This window comes from Hemitrygon akajei, chromosome 5 (assembly GCF_048418815.1).
Source record: "Hemitrygon akajei chromosome 5, sHemAka1.3, whole genome shotgun sequence".
Lineage (NCBI taxonomy): Eukaryota > Metazoa > Chordata > Chondrichthyes > Myliobatiformes > Dasyatidae > Hemitrygon > Hemitrygon akajei.
In genome coordinates, this window is record NC_133128.1 from 137,580,394 (window position 1) to 137,599,414 (window position 19,021).

General features: G+C 42.7%; 1 protein-coding gene and 1 long non-coding RNA gene across 2 annotated transcripts in view; one reads left to right on the top strand and one right to left on the bottom strand.

The window, feature by feature from the left end:
* Window positions 1-10,699, bottom strand: LOC140728211 (UDP-glucuronosyltransferase 1A1-like). Its single transcript, XM_073046626.1, has 5 exons — window positions 9,222-10,699; window positions 8,582-8,713; window positions 5,618-5,705; window positions 1,677-1,896; window positions 1-893 (listed from the first exon to the last, which is right to left on the bottom strand). The coding sequence occupies exons 1-5, from the start codon at window positions 10,071-10,073 to the stop codon at window positions 605-607; spliced, it is 1,581 nt and encodes a 526-aa protein (XP_072902727.1). The 5' UTR covers window positions 10,074-10,699; the 3' UTR covers window positions 1-604.
* Window positions 10,088-19,021, top strand: part of LOC140728212 (uncharacterized) — a 21,840-nt gene continuing 12,906 nt past the window's right edge. Inside the window, exon 1 of the long non-coding RNA XR_012099015.1 lies at window positions 10,088-10,181. This is a non-coding gene — a long non-coding RNA (uncharacterized lncRNA). The remainder of the gene's footprint in view (window positions 10,182-19,021) is intronic.

Below are 19,021 nucleotides of genomic sequence, written 5' to 3' on the forward strand. Positions count from 1 at the left end.
TTTGTGATTTATGCACAAAATTCATTAAAATATATAGTCAAAATAACTTTGAAAATATATCTCATATGGATGTTAAAAGAATCATGGTCTCTGGTGTAATTCATTTCCAAGTGCAGATAAGAAATCTAGGCAGAACAAAATCTTATGAAAGTCAAACGCTACATATTTTGAAATGAGAATTTGCTCATTCTTAGACAAATTTCAGTAAACCTGTTACTGTTAGTCCACTTTCCAAATTCTTTTAATGCATCAACTCATGAAATATATAATGTCAAAAATTAACAATCACAAAAAAACCCCAGATCCTTTAATTCATCCAGCTCATTCCCATAGTAGCTAGGTCGAACAGAAATGATAAAATCCAAAAAGAACAAAGACAATCTTGATACTTCAAAAGACTTCCCTCAGTCACCACTCCTGCCACCACCCTGACAATTTCTTTCCCCATGCATCTTCTATTCCCCTCATCCAAACCAATCAATACCCATCATTAGTGAACTGGGAGGAATAAGCAGACTTCTTTTCTCATGGACTGAGTTACCTTTTAACCAATAATAAAGGCAAACTAAATCTTCAAATACTTAAAAAATGATTATTGTCTACCTCACTCTGATTTTCTCTTCCTCGATTTCCTGTCTCCACACAAATACCTCCTGCAGCATAATGAGCAACATTTAAATATTAAGTATATAAAAGCCACCCAAGAGACAAGCAGCACACCAATGACATCTAGACAGTGGTACTGGATCCAGTTAAGGTTGTGTGCTGCAGTACGCAAGTGTTCTGCCCCTTTGTGCTTCATCACAAATTCCACCCAATGGACTGAGACGTTGATCGGCTCAGATAGCCGATCGTTGTGCAATGCCGATAATGTCATCATGGTTTCTTTGTACCTGCAGAAGAAAAGGACATTCCATATTAGTTTGAAGTCATGGGCATAATGTTGACATAGAAGGGAATCCACTTGAAGCACAAGAGCTAATCTCAAAATGGCCACCACAAAACAATGTTTCATGGACCATAGCTTACAGATAATAAACTGAGCAACTACAGCCTTTTTCCTTCCAGCTAAGGGACAATAGCACTTTACCCAGTGCAGAGATACTGTGAAACAATTTACTTAAGAAAAAGCATTATTTCATATCATAACCTTCTACTTGCCAAGGAACATACTGTAGAGTGATATTCTTACATTAATTGAGAATTAGCACAGAGTGACATGAAGATACCTGATTTACTCCACTATACTTAAACAGTCTTCAGTCAATTCAAGCAGCTTTTATCAAACCCTGTGATTCCAAACTAAGTTTTGATTTGAAAGTGAATCAGTTTGTTCCTTGCTAATGGAACCAACTGGGGAAGGTATCACCTTCTGGGCAAGGTGCCCCTCTGTACAAGATAATGGGACCTATGACATTATTTGAAGAGTAGGTTTTCCATAATGCCAGAGTCAATACTCCTCAAGAAACATCACCAAGAAAAATTATCTGATCAATGTCATATTAATATTTCTGCACACTTAACATGGCATTCTTTTTCATACATGTCAACAATACCTCTAAAAATACTTCATCAGTTGCAAGAAATTTGGTATGCCCCAAGGTCATGAGGTACTAAGTTAATACAAGTCATTTTCTTTTCCTAGAATTAAGAATGGAATCATTCACTTCACTCACCTCTTATCATTGATAACTGTATTTAAAGCATTTACTAGATCATGAGAGTTCATATCTTCTATATCCAGTTGGATACCAGCACCATGATTGACCATGTGTTGTACATTATATCCTTGATCCCCAAATAGTGGTAGCATAACAGATGGCACACCATTGCAGATAGCCTCATAGATACCATTGGTCCCTCCGTGGGTGATGAAGGCTCGTGTTTTAGGATGTCCTGGTTCACAGAAGAGTGAAGCAAACAGTCAAACGTTAAGGTGACACGATGTATCTTGGCTGCATAACAATTTTCAGTGGGCATAAAAGACTGCAGATGCTGGAACCCATAAAACCGTAAGATATAGGAACAGAATTAGACATTCAGCCCATCAAGTCTCCTCTGCCATTCAACCACGGCTGATTTATTTTCCCTCTCAACTCTATTTTCCTGCCTTCTCCCTGTAACCATTGATACGGTAACTAATCAAGAACCAATCAACCTCCACTTTAAATATACCCAATGACAACCTGCACAGCTGTCTGTGGCAATGAGTCAACATGTCCATCACCATCTGGCTAAAGAAATTCCTGTGTAGTTCTGTTTGAAAGAGATATCCTTGTATTCTGAGACTGTACGTTCTGGTCCTAGACTCTCCTACTTTTGGAAAAATCCTCTCCAGGTCCTTTTCATCTAGGCATTTCAATATTCAATAGCTTTCAATGAGATGCCTCGCCCCCCATCCATTCTCTGAACTTCAGTGAGTACACTGAGTCATCAAACGCTTCTCACACATTAACCTTTCATTCCTGGCATCATTCTTGTAAATCTTCTCTGGACCCTATCCAATGCCAACACACCCTTTCTTGGATAAGGGGCCCAAAACTGCTCACACCACTCCAATGGCAGTATGCCTTATAATATCTCAGCATTACATCCTTGCTTTTATATTCTAGTCCTCTAGAAATTAAATCATTTGCCTTCCTTCCCCCCAACTCAACCTGTAATTTAACTTTAGGGAATCCTGCACTAAGACTCCCAAGTCTTTTACACCTTTGATTTCTGAATTTGCATAGAAAATAGTCTTTGCCTTTATTCCTTCCACCAAAGTGCATGACCATACACTTCTCGACACTGTATTCCATCTGCTACTTCTTTGCCCGTTATACCAATCTGTCCAAGTCCTTTTGCAGACTCCCTGTTTCCTCAACACCGCCTCCCTTTCACCTATCTTTATATCAGCAGCAGACCTGGTCACGCAGCCCATCGATTCCATCATCCAGAGGAAAAAACAATTTGCTGGAGGAACTCAGCACATATGGAGGGAAATGGACAGCTAATGTTTCAGGTTGAGACCCTTCATCTGGTGTCTATTACTCTGCTAATAATTTTGTTTTCTCAGTCAGTAGCCTCAATAATTCAAGGCAATGGGGAAGTTACCTGATGCCTTTAAACAAGTTGGGCACTGTCACTCCAGAGGAAAGCTAAGCTATGTAGTCTAGATTTTAGGCAATCCCTCAGAATTGAAGCTGTACCGTTACCACTCTGGCGCTGTGCATGCTGAGTGGCTAAGGAAGCTAATGTGGGGACTGTGCATTCCTTCCACAGCCGAAGCAATCTGTCACCAAAGCATCGAGTTCCGGAGCTATGGCAGCAGAACAGTGTTAAGGGCTGTTCTGTTCGCATCGGTGTACAGACACGGTGGAGAAGAAGCAACCGGAAACACGATGCTACCAAGCGGACCAATCACAGTTGTTGTGGTCTGCGGCGCCGCGATGCACGAGTTACTTTTTTGGGGAGGAACACTTCACCCTACGGCATAGGGTACGCAGTACCTAAATGTGACGCACAAGTATAAATTAGCCTTCAGGTTGATTGCCAGGATAACCAGGAAAGATCAATTCATCTGAGGTGTCTGCATGAATGCAGCTGCAAAAAAAAAGAGGTGATTAACACTCATTCTGGGTGTGAAGCTCTAGGTGTCTGAGGCTATGTCCACACTACCCTGGATAAATCCGTAACCGAAGCCTTTTCTCTTTGTTTTTACCCTCTGTCCACACTAAAATGGCGTTCTCGTCCCCCAAAAACGGAGATTTTCAGAAATGCTCTCCAGAGTGTGTAATTTTGAAAACGCCGCTTGGACAGAGCAGTGTGGACACGGTAACCGGAGAAATCTAAAAACGCTATCATGTTGTGCCAGTGCTGAATTTCATTGTTTTCACGAACGCAATAGAACAACGCCGCAGCGAAAACGGAAACAGTAAACCGCTTCCTCTTCAGTTGTTTTCTGTAGATGTGTCCTGCGCATGCCTGGGAGGAGGAGATTCACCCAAATATCCATTTTAATGTGGACAGAGATTTTTAAAAACACCTAGTGTGGATGCCTATCGTTTTTACGCGAAACTGGCATTTTCAAAATTATCCAGTCTAGTGTGGACGTAGCCTGAAACTCAAAGGAAGCAATATAAATGCATTGGAATTGTCCTGTTGTTACCTTTATTCTTTGCTATATAAAATGTGAAGTAATATTGGGTCAGGAGTACTCTTCTTCTAAAAGTGTCTCCAGTATGATGCCTGCTTGTTTTGCTGAATAATGACTATATCCATTAGCTTCAGTGTCTCACCGGTGACTTTGTTCACAGGCATAACACCCTTCATCTCTCCCCAGTGGTTCTCGTTATCATCTTCCTTACCTATGAGATTCATTGACCCTCTCCTGCCTCCCCCAGCCGTGAGGAAACTGCCTGTGTGAGGCTGCTTTCCCCCTCCCACACACACACATCTCAAAGATGTGCAGGTTGGTAGGTTAATCCGCTGCGATAAATTGCCCCTAGTTTTGGAGGTGAGTGGTAAAATCTGATGGGAACATGGGGAAAATAAAACGGTTTTAATGTAGGATTAGTGTAAATGGATGGCTCATGGTCAGCACAGATTCAGTGGGCTGAAGGACCTGTTCCCTCACAATATCTCTCCGTAACTCTATAAGATGAAATGCTGGCTCAATGTCGTGACTAAACATGCAATTCATCCGGGGCGCATCTGTGATGTGAAGTGAGGGAGTTGCCTTCAGAGCCTCTCCCATGTTTAGTTCCACCATGAGCACTTGCTCAGTATTTGTTCTGTGTTCTTTACTGATCAGTTTTACCACGGTGGCCAGTGTAATGCAGCAGTTAGTGCTTCAACCCTGACCTCGAGTCTTGTTTGTGTCATGTTTGCATGTTCTCTCTGTGACATTGTGAGCAAGCCCCCGTTCTCCCAGGTACTCTGGTTTCCTTCCACATCCCCAAAGAGTGCTCCAGATTAATTGGCAATTTTTAATTACCCATAATGAAGATGGGAGATAGCAGCAGTGTGGTTGATGGGTGTATGAGGAAGAGTGGGTTAAAGAGAAATTAATGGGTAATGGAATGAATGGTTGGCTGGTGGCACAGTGACATCAGTGCCGGACCCAGGTTCGAATCCAGTCAGGCCGTTCCCGAGAATGCATTCCATCCATGCTGGATTGAGTGTTGCACTCGTAACTCAACCTCCTAAAAATAAAGAAAAATACTGCGAAATGTCTACGGGGGGGGCGGGGGGGGGGGCGCCACAGTCTTTCGTTCTGTGCCTTGAAAATGAAAATGGCTGACGCTGGCCTCTCAGGCCTGAGTCGAGGTCATCGTCGGAATGAATGGCAATGGTCCAAAAGCTCCTATACACTCAATGGGCAAAATGGCTTCCTTCTAATTCATAAGAAACTAGCAGAAAAAGAGAATATTGTTGTTTACAGGAGTTTGCTATATTTATTTGTTTAGGTGTTCATGTTACAACAGTGAATACTCTTCAGTGACACTTAATTGGATGTAAAGTGTTCAGGGGTGTCTTGAAGCTCCCATTTGCAAATCAATAATGAGTTAACCAAGTACTTCCTATGAGACAGATACTTTGCTAAACTCAGATAAATATTGGATTAGTACCTTACCAAGTAAATCATTCTGTGGTAACCATTTTACTAGCTTTGTATTCGGTGACAGTGTAGTGGGCACCTCTCCAGTATACTTCCACAGGACCTTTAACAAAGCAATGCTGAGTTACCAACAAAGGAAAAGAAAAAAAGAGAAAAACATTAAAAACAGAGCAATGAACATGAACAGATATGTTGGTGTGTAAGTGGAGAAAAAAATAGAAACAAAGAGTCAGTTTTAAATTACATTAGCAACTTCCAATTACGTAATAACTTGCATGTTGCAAGAAAGCTCTAGGGCATGCTAGAGAAGTGTTAAGTGGGTCATCAGAAAGGGGATGTTGTGAGGGATGACGTGGTGAAGAGAGGAGAATGCTGATCGGAGAGATTAGCAAGGAACCAGAAGAGAGCTATGTGATGCAGAAAGAGGAGAAAGCTAGCAGATTGTGCAGATCCAGGACTGTTTCCTGTTGGCCACACTAACCTGGTCTGAAGTGAACTAATGCCAGTCTCAAGAAGCTGGACAACCCCTGATTAGACCTGAATCTGAACAGAGATGAAGACCTGATGCCATCCTAAGCCTTTCCGTGGCCTGAGCATGGATGCAAATCAAAGCAAACCTCATCTTTCAGAGGAAACACGTTAGAATTTACTTGCATTCCATACCAAGTAGAACCTTGGATTATTTCTCCAACATCCCTTCCATTTCTTTTACGCAATCCTCTGCTCCCTCAGTCATCTGCATTCCCTCTCTCCATCCTCATCCTTTCATTTTCTCTCCCTACTCACCTTATCTCACACCTCCCCCTTGCCCCTTCCGCACAACTGATGTATTTCTTCAGCCTTTCTCTTTCTATTCTCCAGTTTCCCTTCTTGATGATTCCTCCTTCCCCATTTTTTCTCTCTCCCTGTTCATCCCTCTCCTCCCCCCGCCAGCCTCTCACTCTCCCCTCTCAGTGCTCATCTCTTCCTCTCTCGCTCTTCCTCCTGACTCTACCATGCTATTCACGAAAGAGAATATTCTTCATGTGTTTCCCCACCAATGTCTCAGATTTGTCCATTGTCACTTGCAATGCAAAGACTGCAAATAAAGATTCCATGCCATTCCTTCACCAGAGGGCATATGGCAAAAAGTGTTGTCTGAACTGCCACAAATCAATGCTACAAGCCCCAGATAGCATGACACAGCTCCACTTGTGTGTCTGCTCTTGAAAAGCAGTTTTGTGCACAATTTAGAACCTTCCTGGGAATCCATTTATACACTGGAGCAGTTGTCCTAACGCTTATGCTTACCCTACTCAAGGTCCCCATGCTATATCTGCCAGAACTCCTCAGGGGATGTTCCAAAAGCTGTATTTGTGCCGCTATGAGGAAGCCTCAGTTTTTTTGCAATGACATACCCATGCAGAGTTCTTCTCATATCATCTGTCTGCCATTTCCTTTCCTTGCCAGCCACAGACTTTGCCAATTTCTGGTGATGCTAATTGACTGGGGAAGTATACATTATTGACGTTTACTGGCTTAAGACAATATTGATGCTGCAGCTATTATTTAGCACCAGGTCAAACAAGCATTCTCATCATCAGGTCAATGTAGAGGAGGAAGGCAAGGGACTAGAGACAATATAGCCTAAAAGCACAGCAGGAAAAGTCCATGCATTTAATAACGTCATTCTTTCACTGAGAAAACCTTAATATGACTGGAGAACATGAACACAGATTACTATTGGAAATTGTATTTGGCAGTTTTTTTCTGGAGATTATAACTAGCAGGATCAGATATAGAGAACCAATGGTTGTAAACGTAAATACATTCAATAAGGCAATAAGGAGTATAGGCAGGGCCTGCATTAGAGGGTGGGGGGGGGGCATTACATACCTAGAAAACAGGAAAACAATCTGGGTCACCATTTTCAATAATGTGAACTCGTGTCATCTGTCCATGGATCAAGAAACACGTGTTGAATAAAAGTAATGTTGTGTATTTTTTTTCTCTATATGAATTCCTCAAGAGGAAATTTTATTCCTTGCCACAAACTCTTGGGCAGTGATTTGTGACTTTTGTGAGGGTGAATTTCCATTACCCAAATAGCCGTAACCTGGGGCCATGCATATTACTCAAAAGAATGATTAAAGGGTTTGAATGCAGCATACAAGCAATTTAAGGACTGGTTAACAGAAAAACCAATGTTATCCTAGTTTGCAGCTTCTGAGCTGAGTGAGGAAATTCAAACAGTGAAAGACAAATTAGGGAAGTAGTCAAGAACACAGCAGATGAAATATAATGTTAAGAAATGTGAGAAGATACTTTAAAAAGAAAAATAGAGTGACATAATTTTAAAAGGTAAGAGATTGGAAAATATTGATATTATTGAATATGAGTAGACAAAAGTCACAGAACATGCAGGTACAGCAAGTAATTAGAAACATTGGGATGCTTACACTCATGACAAAGAAATTGATATAAAAACAAAGATTTTTTTCTGCAATTATATAGAAGTTTTTTCAGATTGCACTTTGGGAATTGTGCGGTCCTGATTATCTTCTCTAAACAAATAAGATATGCTTGCTTTAGATGGAATACAGCGATAGACTGATTTTTAAAATCACCCTATAATTTGGGATTGAATAGCTGTACATCCCCTCGGTAGATGAATGAAAATAATCTTATTGCAAATGCATCTCTCTTAAGGTACGTGACAGGGTTGATGCTGTGAGAATATTTTTACAACAGTGTCTTCATTAGACTGGCAACCCTGCATGGCCAGAGTCTGTCCAGATCTGGTGCCTACCCCTTTTCCAGGGAACTTGACTCCTTTAGATTAGTAGCATTAGTAATAATACTAATGATTAATGTCATACATTAGTAACAACATTAGTAGTGCAAATTAACAGGATGCCTATGAGGTTGTACAGTAGAATTGACCTGAATGCTTATGTCTTTCATAAACCAATATTTTCATTCAGTGTTCCCAAGACTCACCTTCTGAGGGATTTGCCCAAATGCACTTGCAATGCGATTGGCTATTTCAAGAGGAATTTCTGATACCATTGAACCAAGGGTAAAGATCACAACCCCATGCTCTCCAGAACTATTTACAAATTCTTCCAGCTCCTGCAACAGTTAAAACAGAGATTTATACGTTTCAGGGACAAGGAATCTGGCAGACGCTTTAGCATCTTCAGGCATAACATGATCACCAATGCTCTCAAAGGAAAATGCTATGATGCAGTATATAGTTTTAAACATGCCCACAATATATTTTTTAAAGATCGAGGGTAAATATATGGAACTGGCTGTCAGAGGTGGCACGTGAATCAAATACAGTCACTGCATTTTTAAGAGATATTTGGCCAGATCACTAATGGGGCAAGTCAGTGAAGGGTACAGTCCAATTGAGGATAAAGGGGATTTGTATAATTGGGCAAAAAGTTTGTTAAGGAAGTGGTAGATTGAATGGGCCATTTCAGTGCTGTTTCCTTTGCTGTCTAGTTCCCCTAAATATTAATTGAAATACCTCCCCCTTACCCAGCTTCCACCGCAATCAATGGCGGGAGAGATTACGGAGACCTCTCCCTCCCCTCGCCTATTTGTTCATCAATTTGACCAGTACTTCTCTCACCTGAGGCAAGGGTTTCTTCTCCTTACAGTTGATGCCCCCAACAAGGATCATGTTTGGCATCAGGGGTCTGGGGTACTCCAGGATGAAGTCGTATCGCAACAGCCAGATGGAAGACTGGCCCAGTAGCTGGACCAGGGTCACATCTTTCTGGAGGAACCTAATGGCCAAATCTTCAAACGGTGAATATAGAAAATGGCACAGCCACGGTTCCCAGAGACTGGCCAGGAAGTTCTTTACCCTTTGGAGAAAGGTCATTCGATCGGTGTTGTTGGTGAAAAACCTGGGCACGTACGAGAGTGGTCTGGGACACTGAGTGGCTAAATAATCCAAGCCACAAGGGAGCCCTCGCAGTAGGTTCACGACGGGGAGAGAAAGGTAGTCGGCAATGATCGCACCGCACGGGATGAAGGGGTCGGTCAGCAGAGCGTCGAATTTTCCCTCGGCCAGCTCCCGCATCATCTCCCTGTTGTACAGCAAACTCTCACAGGTGGTCAGGGTGAGGTCGCGAAGTAAACCCACCTTTCGAAAAATACGGGCGACTCTTTGGAACAACGACGTGTTGGTTACAATCGTTGGTGTGGTGTTGTCCAATTCTTTACTGCCGTACGGAACAGGGTAAATCTTTGTGGTGTAGTGGGAAGACGGGCCCATCTTCATGTTCACTTCGGGCACAACCACGACCACATTGTGGCCTCTTTTTCCAAGCTCATCCATAAGAATCTTCAGGTTTAACCAGTGACTTCCATCCACAGGTACCACTAAAAGATTCCCGCCCTCAGCTCCTCTCCAGAGAAAGCCGGTAATAAAGAGCAGGGTCCCCGCTGTATGAAGACTGCGAAAATCAACGGCCATTTTACCAGATACAGTCTGTGCTCTGCACCGCTTTCCGAGAGCGATTACACGAAAACTCAGCTCAAATTGGGTACGAGCCACAATCAAGCAAATATATAACTGCCAGAGGTTTGTTCTTATCTCAAGATTCAGTTACATCATCAGCTTTAACTATCTGCTGGCAGCTCACTTCTCACGCACACGGGGAAAGGGGGGGGGGAGAGAGAGAGAGAGTGAAGTTTCCTATTGGATTTCTCGATGTGTTTGTACAAAAAGTGGAAAGTTACGCGAAGTTAAAACGACTTGATGTCCAAATTCAAATAAAGGGGTTGGTCATCGACAGTAAAACTACTGGAGAGATTCAGCTGCTGTTTGTCTCACTGAGTTCCTTCAGTAAATTGCTGCCCCACATTTCAGCATCTCCGGCGTCACTGGGGTGCAGTTAGCTCGTCAGTGGCTGAAAATGTCGAACCCAAAGTCGAGTGCTTGCGGGAGTGCGAATGCAGCTTGTCCAGGCAGACCGTTTGAACGTGATTATTTTTGCATTCGCCCTGTGAAAGCGCAAAGGCGTGATTTTCCCATTAAAAAAATCTTTCTTACTCCGTGGCGGCTCAACCAGCGAGCCCAGGTAGGTAGGAGTGGGAAGCGAGCGCTTTGATGGTACGCAGATCCTGACAAGCCAATAGGTGAAGGTCGTGCATGATTTTTAACTTTCTCAAATATTGATTGAAGTCTCATTGTGCCAGGGCTTAGAACGGGCGGAATTTGATAGGATCATGTAAGAAGGTTTCTTGAAACAGTATGTAAATGGTCCATCTAGGGATGGGTCACGTAAGACCTTATACTGAGGAATGAGCTGGACCAGATGTGTAAGTTTGTATTTAGATGAACAGCAGAGTGCCAGGCTTTTCCAGCCATGAAATCGATGAACCTGTACGTCTCTGGAATATGGGAGGAAGCCAGAACGCCCGGAGGGAATCCACACGGTCAGACAGTGACGGAATTGAACCTGGGTCACCGCGCTGGATTAACTGGTATGCTGCCATGCCACCCCGAGATGATTAAGTTTCAGTGGGGAACATTTTGGGAACAGCGATCGTCGTTTTGTAAATTTTAAAGACAGGAAAGTTAAAGTGCTAAATTGGGGGAAGGTTAATTGCAGTACAATTAGGCCGTAACTGGAGGAAAGAGATTGGAAGCAGCTCTTTGAGAGTAAAGCCACATTTGATACAGTATGTAGGAGTTATTTTTAAAGGCCGGTTGATTAGCTTTCAGAAGGAGCATAGGGATGAAACAATAGGCAAGGTCTGTGAATCTTGTATGACAAGTTGTAAGTTTGGTCAAAAAGAGAAATACAGCACATGGAGGCTTAGGAAGCTGAAGTTAGACTTCTGGCCCTGGAGTAAGATTTTTTAAAGATAAAAATTAGCCTTATTTGTTGCATATACATGTGGAACTCCGTAAATTGTCATCCTCAAGAAGTAGTATTGCAAAGGGAGGCTAACAAGGGAAGTCAAAGACGGTACAAAAGCAAAAGCAAGGGCATATAATATAGCAAAAAAATGGGGGGGGGGGGGAAGCTGAAGGATTGGGAAGCTTTTAAAACCCAACAGAAGACAATGAGAAAAGCAATAAGGAGAGAAAGGATGAAATATAAAATGTAAGCTAACCAATAATTTAAGAGGATATCAGAAGATTTTTTTCAGATATATAAAGAGTAAAAGAGAGGTGAGAGTGGCTATCAGACTGCTGGAAAGGTAGTAATGGGGGACAAAGAAATGGTGAACAAATTCAATTAAATATTTTGCGCCAGTCTTCACTGTGGAAGACACCAGTATCATGCCAGAGATTGGCAAGTGTCAGGGGGCCGAAGCAAATGTCAGTTGCTATTACTAAGGAGAAGGTGCTCAAGGAGCTGAAGGTAGATAAGTCACCTGGACCAGACAGACTACACCACAGGGTTCTGAAAGAGGTAGCTGAAGAGATTGTGGAGGCATTAGTAGTGATCTTTCAGTAATCCCTAGATTGTGGAATGCTTCCCGAAAACTAGAAAATTGCAAGTGTCATCCCACTCTTTCAGAAGTGAGAGAGGCAAAAGAGGAGAAATTATAGCTCTCTGAGCCTGATGGGATACTTGAAAGCACATGATAAAATAGGCTGAAGTCAGCATGGTTTCTTTAAGGAGAAATCTTGCCTGACAAATCTGTGGGAATTCTTTAAGGAACTCACAGACTGGATAGACGAAGAAGAGTTAATGGATGTTGTTTACTTGGATTTTCAGAAGGCCTTTGACAAAATGCCACACACGAGGCTACTAAACAAGATCAGAGCACATGATATTACATACCAGCATGAAAGATACTAGCGTGGATAGAAGGTGACTGGGAGGAGGTAAATATTGGTAATAAAGGGGGGCTTTTCTGGTTGGATATTGGTGACTAATGGTTTCTGCAGAGGTTGGCGTTGGGATCGCTTCTGTCTATGATTTGGATAATGGAATCTATGGCATTGTGGCCAAGTTTGTGGATGATACAGACATAGGTGAAGGGGTAGATATAACTGAGGAAGCAGGGAGTCTGCAAAAGGACAAAAAGATTAGAAAAATGGACAAAGTGTATAGTCATACACTTTAGTAGAAGGAATTAAGAGACACTATTTTCTAAAGAGGGAGCAAATGGAAAAATTAGACGTGCAAAGGGACTTGGGTGTCCTCGTTCAGGATTCCACAACTTGCGGGTTGAGTAGGTAGGTAAATGCAATGTTATCATTCATTTCAAGAGCACTAGAATATAAAAGCAAGGATGTATGGCTTTGAACAGACTGCACTTAGAGTATTATGAGCAGTTTGGGGCAGTTGTGAGAGGATGCGCTAGCATTGGAGGGGGTCCAGAGCGGGTTCAAAAGAATGATCATGAGAATGGAAGAGTTAATGTATGAGGAGTGTTTAATGGCTCATAACCTGTACCCACTGGAGTTTAGAAGAGTGAGGGGATTTCATTCATTGATATGTATCAAATATTGAAGGGTCTAGATCAGGGGTGGCCAATTTTTTTTATGTCACGGGCCCCTATCATTAACCGAGGGGTCCATGGACCTCAGGTTGGGAACCTCTAGTAGACAGAGTGGACTTGGAGAAGATGTTTCCTGTAGTGGGAGAGTCTAGGGTCGGAGGGCACAGCCTCAAAATACAAGGATGTCCCTTTAGAGTAGAAGTGAGGAGGAATTTCTTCAACCAGCAGGCGGTAAATCTGTGGAATTCATTGCCAAAGATGGCTGTGGAGGCCAGTTCATTGGGTATATTTAAAGTAGAGATTGATAGATTATTTATCAGTAAGGGTGTCAAAGGTTATGGGGAGAAGGTAGAAAAATGGAGTTCAGTTGAATAATAAATCAGCCATAATGGAATGACAGAACAGACTCGATGGGCCAAATGGTCTTATCAAAACATACAATGAAATGCATAATTTGTGTCATATCAAATCAGTGAGGATTGTACTTGGGGAATAGCCCACAACTGTTGCCATGCTTTCCGTCCCAACATGGCATGTCCACAACTCATTAATCCTACCCATATGTGTTTGGAAAGTGGGAGGAAACCGGAGCACCTGGAGGAATCCCATGTAGTAGCAGGGAGAACGTACAAACTCTTTAACACAAGAAATTCTGCAGATGCTGCAAATCCAAAGCAAAATATGCACGATGCTGGAGGAACTCAGCAGGTCAGACAGCACCATGGAAACTAACGAACAGTTGACATTTCAGGCTGAGACCCTTCTTACAGCCCTGAAGGAGGCCTCGGCTCAAAACATTGACTATTTGTTCATTTCCATGGAGGCTGCCTGACCTGCTGAGTTCCTCCAACAATCTGTGTACTCCTTATCTACTGAGGCAGGAATCAAACCCCAGTCTTACAACTGGTGCTGTAATAGTGTTGTGTTAATTGCTATTTACCATGCTGCCTACGTAAAAGAAACAGGGAAGATCTTAAGCTAGGGATCGTGAAGAATCATTGACCAGAAATGTCCTGTGTCCTTGGGATTAGGGATAATTGCAAAGCATTTTATATGTACTGTATATTAGGAGCAAGATGGTGGCAAAGGAAAAGGTAGATCCACTCTAAGACAAAGAAGAGAATTAATGCACGGAGCCTTGGAAGCAAACAAGGGTGAGTACTTTGCATCAGTATTCCCAAAGAGAAGGACATGCACGATAGTTAGATTGAAAAGGAGCATGTTGATATTCTAGGGCATGGGTGATGCTGTTGGGTGTGGTGTATTAAAAAATATTAGGTAGATAAGACCCCAAGGCCTGATGGAATCTATCCTAGGCAGAGGGAGGAAATTACTGGGGTCCTGTCAGAGATCTTTGTCTCCTCTTTAGCCACATTAATTCCAGACTTGGGCAGGCAAATGATATTTATTCCAGACAAATATAAGGTTTTGCATTTTGGGAGGTGTAGTGTAAGAGGAAAGTATACAGTTAATGGCAGGACCCTTAACAGCATTTATGTACAGAGGGATCTTGAGGTGCAAATCCATAGCTCCCTGAAGGTGCTGTGGAAAGCATGGTAAAGAAGGTAAGGCACACTTGCCTTCATCGGTCACAGCATTGAGTAGAAAAGTTTGCAAGTTATGTTGCAGCTTTATAAAACATTTTTTCCTGCTACTTTTGCAGTATTGTGTGTGGTTCTGTTTGCTGCACTACAGGAAGGATCTTGAGAGTTGGGAGAGGGTGGAGGAGAGGTTCACCAGGGTGTTGCCTGGATTGGAGAGTATTAACCATGAAGAGACATCGGACAAACTTGCATTGTTTTCTCTGGAGTGTTGGAGGCTGAGGAGTGACCTGACGAGATTATAAAATGAATGTAATAGATGGCTAGTCACAATTGTTTCCCTGGGTGGAAATGTCAAATACTAGAGGACATAAATTTAAGGTGAGAGGGGGAAAGTTTAAAGGTAATTTGTGAGACAAGTGTGTTTTTTTTTTAAAACACAGAGAAAACCATAGATAGCAAGAATGCAGTTGGTAGCAATGTTTAGAACATAGTGCAGCACAATTCAGGCCCTTTGGCCCACGATGTTGTACCAGCTTTTAAGCCTTCTCCACAATTAATCTAACCCTAGATATCCATAATCCTCCAATTTTCTTTAATTGGAAAGGAGAGATACCTTAAGGAATTGAAATATATAAATGGCATGTTCAATCTTCATCTATTTCTCCAATCACCAAGGCTGTTTTGTATTTATTTATTTAGCCAGCCTGCTTTTGATCCCATGTGCCTTACCCTTCTGAAGCAGCCTACTAAATGGGACAGGATTTCCCCCATCCGAAGCCATGCCAACTACTCCTAACTAACTCTGCCTTTCCAAATGTACATAAATCCTGTCCCTTAGAATGTTCTCCGGTAATTTCCCTACAAGTAAGCTCTAGTTACCTGACTCATCCCTGCTGCCCTTCTTGAATAAAGGAATAACATAAGCTATCCTCCAATTTCTGGTATCTCACCTGTTCATATGAAGATGTAGAAGATTTCTGTCAATGGCCTAGTTATCTCATTTTATTGCAGTAATCTGGGATAGATCTCATCTGATCCTGTGGATTTGTCCATGTCTCCAGTGCTTGCTGTAAAGGAAACTAGGAGCACTAGGAAACTAAGTATTAATTCACAGTTCATCTTCTAGATTAAAAAAATTAAGGAGTCCAATTTAGAATTGTGAGATTTGGTGAAATCCTATTTCTAAGGTGTGTTTGGGAATCGTGGTAACTCTTCTAATGACTGAGTGAAGGAAACACGTAAAAGGTTATGGTCAGAGAAACAGTGGTTACTTAACTGTTAAGGAGAGATGCTTTGAAGGGATAGAATCATGATCTATCCTAGTCTCTGGTGATGTAGACTGGGATGGTCATGAGAGGTGAACAAAAATTTACAGTCTGTGGTTCAACACGTGAAGAGTGAACGACTTGGATTCCTTCTGCTGAACCAGAACTGCTGATTTACTTGGATCAGTGCTTGCTTCTGTAGGCAAGGGGAAGCCCATATGGTAACCACTGCATGTTTTGATGTCAGGTGGAGACAGGATCAAGATGAACTGTACAATTGATCAGTCTAAAGAAATTGGGTTCATAATAAAGCAGTTGACTCTGAATTCCTTCAGGGCAACTAGGGAAGGGCAGAAAATCATTCCTTAGTAAAACTCTCCACATACTGAAAACAAACCTTGTAAAAACCTGAAGGCAAACACGAGGAAATCTGCAGATGCTGGAAATTCAAACAACACACACAAAATGCTGGTGGAACACAGCAGGCCAGGCAGCATCTATAGGGAGAAGCACTGTCGATGTTTCGGGCCGAGACCCTTCGCCAGAACTAACTGAAAGAAAAGATAGTAAGAGATTTGAAAGGGGGAAATGCGAAATGATAGGAGAAGACTGGAGGGGGTGGGGTGAAGCTGAGAGCCGGAAAGGTGATTGGCAAAAAGGATACAGAGCTGGAGATGGGAAAGAAGGATCATGGGACGGGAGGCCTAGGGAGAAAGAAAGTGGGGGGGAGCACCAGAGGGAGATGGAGAACAGGCAGAGTGATGGGCAGAGAGAGAGAAAAAAAGGAGGGTGGGAAAACTAAATATGTCAGAGATGGGGTAAGAAGGGGAGGAGGGGCATTAATGGAAGTTAGCGAAGTCAATGTTCACGCCATCAGGTTGGAGGCTACCCAGCCGTATATAAGGTGTTGTTCCTCCAACCTGAGTGTGGATTCATCTTGACAGTAGAGGAGGCCATGGATAGACATATCAGAATGGGAATGGGACGTGGAATTAAAATGTGTGGCCACTGGGAGATCCTGCTTTCTCTGGCGGACCGAGCGTAGGAGTTCAGTGAAATGGTCTCCCAGTCTGCGTCGGGTCTCACCAATATATAAAAGGCCACACTGGGAGCACCGGACCTGAAGGCCCATTTGAAACAAGCTGGGGGTAAATTTTAAGAGGTGCTTAGACTGTGACTTGAACAGGCACAGAATTTGGGATATAGGTGCAGGGAAATTAGCTTTGACTGGCATCGCAGTTAATGCAGATACATTGGGCTGGAGACGATGTTCCTGTGCTGTTCAGTATTCTGTGACTTGATTATTTAATGAATTAAGCTGAGCGTGTGCTCAGACTGCCACCTAGTGGTGAAAGCCACAACACAGAGTGGGGCTCTGGAAAGCACACTGCTGTTTCAGTTTAAGGCTTCAAAGACGTAGCAAAGGAGTCCCATGCTACCGAGTGAATTTTCCATTGTCATCCAATCATATTCCATGCAACACACATCTGGCCTAGCGTAATAGCAGTGTGAAAAACAATTGAAAGCTTTCTTCTCAGAAATTCTGATACTTGATTTCAATCTCTTACAGACCTCCTGTGATTCTTTTAGAAGGCAGGGGAGCACAATGGCTTGGAGCTCAACCAGAGTGCAGGCAAATCACATCTGCCATTCACCAGCACATTGGATAAGGGTTCTCAGACATCCCCAGTGAACAAGTGTAAATGGTGGAATAACAATAGCAATGGTTTGCAACTTTGAACCATTCCCAGTGTTGGGCAGGATGTTACTGGAGTTAGACATGTCACAGGTCTAATGAAGAAGAGGCAATATTTCTAAGCCAGGATGGTGCACAGTTTGAGATGGACCTTCATGTTTGTTCTTGCATCTGTTGCCAGTGTTCTTGGCAGTGATTGCTGGTTTGAGAAGGTGCTGCGAGAGTGGCCCAGGGAGCACTTTTAAATGGTACACACTGCAGCTATGCTGTGCAGGTAGTGATTGGGGTGTGAAGCTATCTGGAAGATGGCAATCAAACACCAAACTTTGAACTACTAGGTCTTGATTTTGGAATCAAACTCATCCAGGTAAGCTGAGCGCATTCCATCACTTTCTCAGTTGTGCCTTGTGGTTGGTGGAAGGATTTCTGTGAAGCGAATGTTAGTTTGACGCATATCAAGCTATGCCCAAGTGCAATCATGCTTTTGCTGCAGGCAGGAATGGACTAATTTGTTTTCTAAGGAGTTGTAAATGAGACTAAAGTTGTTCAGTCTCCACTTCTGACCGTATGATAGAAGGCAAGTCACTGTTGAAGCAGTTTACGACAATTGGATCTAGCACACTGTCTTGAGGAAGTCTGGCTGTGAGGGCTGAGATACAGTAATTGGTCTTTGAAAACCACAGCCATCTTTTTTGTGGTATGTAGGGTTTAGGATTCCAGGCATTGGGCTGTATTTCCCTTAATGCCAGCTGGTTCCAATTTAACCAGGACTCCTTGATGTCGCACTTGGTCAAGTGCTGCCTTGATGTCAAGGGCAGCCGTTCTCAGCTCACCTCTGGGATTCAGCTTTTTGATCCATACTTTGATTAAGGTCACAAAGAAGCCTGCAGCTCAGTGATCTTGGTGAAATCTGAACTGAGCATTGAATAGTAGGGTTAGGATTAGGGTTAGGGTCAGAAGCATTAGGATTAGGGTTAGGAGCCTGCAGCTCAGTGATCTTGGTGAAATCTGAACTGAGCATTGAATAGTAGGGTTAGGGTTAGGGTCAGAAGCATTAGGATTAGGGTTAGGGTTAGGAGCCTGCAGCTCAGTGATCTTGGTGAAATCTGAACTGAGCATTGAATAGTAGGGTTAGGGTTAGGGTTAGGGTCAGAAGCATTAGGATTAGGGTTAGGGTTAGGGTTAAGAGCCTGCAGCTCAGTGATCTTGGTGAAATCTGAACTGAGCATTGAATAGTAGGTTTTTTCCTGTAGGGGAGGGGGTGGGCAAGTTTGTTACTTTTTCATGCCAGGGGTAGGCGTAGGGGTTCATGTTTTCTCTTTCAACAACCCCCATGGTTTTCCTGTATTCCATGGCTATCTGGAGAAGACAAGTATCAGTCATACGGCACATGCATACTTTGACAATAAAATGAACCTTTGAACTCAACGGGTCAGGCTACATCCTTAGAGGG

What these genes read in the sequence shown, in the direction of transcription:
- LOC140728211 (XM_073046626.1), bottom strand. Translation starts at nt 10,073, where the DNA reads ATGGCCGTTGATTTTCGCAGTCTTCATACAGCGGGGACCCTGCTCTTT. An exon ending in AGAAGAAACCCTTGCCTCAG is followed by an intron (nt 8,714 to 9,221) that starts GTGAGAGAAGTA and finishes TAACTGTTGCAG; the next exon opens with GAGCTGGAAGAATTTGTAAA. An exon ending in ACAGTTATCAATGATAAGAG is followed by an intron (nt 894 to 1,676) that starts GTGAGTGAAGTG and finishes TTTCTTCTGCAG; the next exon opens with GTACAAAGAAACCATGATGA.